Consider the following 2744-nt stretch of genomic DNA (forward strand, 5'->3'; position numbering starts at 1 on the left):
ATAGATAGATAGATAGATAGATAGATAGATAGATAGATAGATAGATACTTTATTAATCCACTCGTCCATCCTGTCAGATTTTAACTTTGTTCCTCCAAATGGAGATGATTTAAGAAGCTATCTATCTACAACAGGTAAGATATTTTCAACAGAGAATTATCCCCTAAAGCCTCCATGCAGTGGGGCATTTATTACAGATTTGTAAACTGGTTTACCTGCAGTTGGGTGCAGCTGATAACTGGGCCCAACATTTCAGTTAAACTGATTAATGAGTTCAGCTCAACGTTCAGCTTTGGCATAAAATATGAAATTAATAAAACATGTTATAAGAAGCAACTCTCAGAGCAGAGACTCTGCGTCCATTGAAGGGCTCGGATCAGCACACACCAAAGAACTCTGGTTCACCCCTGTCACTCACACACACGCACACTTGTTAGCAGCATTTAGGTCAGATAACATTTTCAGGCTACAAGCCGTGCTGGACTGAAAGCTCCCGTCAAATCTGCCTGATGCTGTAAAAGCCTTGTGTGATTTGGAGCATGTAAGCTCTTGGCTCGAAAGAGCAAAGTGTGCGAGGTGGGCAAGGCTGCACGGTCGGACTCGCTCTCCATCTCATGCATCGCTGGCCTCTAAGATGCTGCTTTAACCGACAGCGGTCCGATAACGAAGCCACGTTTCTCTGATTCTCACTTGAACTGACAAAGTGAGAGGAAGTGGTGGATGGTTGCCTCGTTCAACCCAGAAAAATGGAAACAAATGCGTGCACTGATTCCAAGTCCACCTGTAGGTACCAGCAGCTTTCCTGTAGAGCGGCTCACATGTACACGCAACAAGACGAGGCTTCACCAGAACTCACAGGTGATGTAATAGTCCCTCCCCTTGAGGAACTCCAGACCCCACAGGTTGGGGCTGAACTCCTGAAACTTGAACGTGAACTTCACGTCCTGCTCGGGCTTGTCACAGTTCAGCAGAGGCGCGTCCGCCTTGTTGACGGTGCAGCTCTCCATCTGGGCTTTGGACACCAGGTGGACCTTGTAGAACTCCCCATTCCGCCCGGCGGAGGCCTCGGACCGGGGACACACGATGTCCATCTTGTCCCCTATCTGAGGGTAGAGGAGCAGCCCCTGACCGGGAATGAATCTGCGAGGAAGAAAGAGGAGAAAAGTGCAAAGCCAAGCATGAATATGAAATTACTGGAGCTGATGAATCATACAGGAGGAGTGTTTTAAACTTTTAATATCAGCAGCAGGGAAGCTTCCCTTTGAGGCCTTTAAAGTTTTAGTCAATGGAGATAATTCTGAGTCAGAGTACTGCTCAAACCAGGGGCGGGAATAAATGGGGGGCCCAGGGGGGCTAGGCCCATTCATCTTAAACCAAGCGGCCTTCAATTTCCTTTTCCTCCATCTTTATTTTTATTGTGTGGACATTTTTTTTTTTAAAAAGAAGCATCTAAAATTCAAGTTTAATTCTTACTAAAATATTCTTGACTGTGTCAGAGATGAAAGGTGAACATTGCAAAGACACGAAGACCAGGCAAAAAAAAAAAATCTTATTTTCCTTGTATCGATGATTAACGTGTCCTAAAAAATAAACAAATAAGCAAAAATTTTGTGAGTAACATGTTTATCTACAGAAACAGACTAATTAAAATTGGTTTTTATCTTAAAACCTACTGCTTAGCAGAAGTTTAACAAAAGTTGTGCACTGACTCGTATTCTTTTTGTGTTCAGCAGCAGATTAACTCTTTTAGTTCCACCTAAATGTTTTCTCTCGCCTGATTCCTCCATTTTTGTTAACCTCACGTGATTCAAGCCTCCATGTTGTTTTCAGCAGATTGTTTACATTGAGTGTGGACCCACGTTTTATTATTGCAACTTACTGGAGCAATCTCTTTCCAACTGCATCAGAACATATATGTTTTTGTTTGTTTGACTTTATACTTTGCAATTTTGAACCATGACTGTACATATTTAAATGTTAGTGTCTGTTCTAAGGGATTTGCTTCCATCACAGTTTCTAGTAAATAAACATTAATTTGGTTTAATGTGGAGGTACACTGTGCCTCTAGAAAACAGGAACACAACATACTAAAATGTTTACGTATTTGAAAAGCTATGTTCACTTTTGTGGTTCACCTTTAACCCTATTTTAGTCCCTTCAAGATATAAAGTTGTGTCAATTAAAGTTTTAGCAGAACAGAAGACAACATTTCAGTTGGTGGGTCCTGGAGGCACTTTAAATACAGAATTATTTTTATTTTCACCATACAGCTCCATCTGAACCAACCAGTATATGTGAGAGTTTTCCAACATCACCTCATGATGTAATGAGAAAATAATATTTTAAATGGAAAAGAAACGAGAGGATTTCTGTTGCTTTGAAGGATTCAGCTGCAAAAAAAGAAGACTTCTTCTCCTCGGACACTTACTTGGGGTTGGAGCTGTTCCAGTGGACCGACTCCAGCGTGGCGGCTCCGCACGCGCACACCACGGCCGCGAGGATGAGCGGGAGCGCGGCGCCGCGGCTCCGCGCGCTTCTCCGCATCATGAAAGGAGGTGGAAGGTGCGTGTCTGCGCGTGGCCGGCGGGTCCAGGTGCGCACCGCATACCTGAGAACAAACCCGCCGAGTTACAGGCGGCGGGACTCCTCATCGCGCGCAAGATAAAAGTCATTCATGAGAGGATGCGCGAGACTATCAGCTGATCTGATGCGCTCATTTATAACCAGCCTGATCCGGGGAGTGG

The 2744-nt window shown here is 44.0% G+C and overlaps 1 protein-coding gene across 1 annotated transcript in view; it reads right to left on the reverse strand.

The window, feature by feature from the left end:
* LOC119422607 (ephrin-B2a-like) overlaps positions 1–2544 on the reverse strand; it is an 11344-nt gene extending 8800 nt beyond the window's left edge. The window contains exons 1-2 of the mRNA XM_037689995.1: positions 2429–2544; positions 857–1140 (exon numbers count right to left, since the gene is read on the reverse strand). Of these exons, the coding sequence (XP_037545923.1) occupies positions 857–1140; positions 2429–2544 (400 nt within the window). The remainder of the gene's footprint in view (positions 1–856; positions 1141–2428) is intronic.
* Positions 2545–2744: the final 200 nt, after the last annotated feature.

Source organism: Nematolebias whitei, chromosome 2 (genome assembly GCF_014905685.2).
Source record: "Nematolebias whitei isolate Nwh7 chromosome 2, NemWhi1, whole genome shotgun sequence".
Classification (NCBI taxonomy): Eukaryota; Metazoa; Chordata; class Actinopteri; order Cyprinodontiformes; family Rivulidae; genus Nematolebias; species Nematolebias whitei.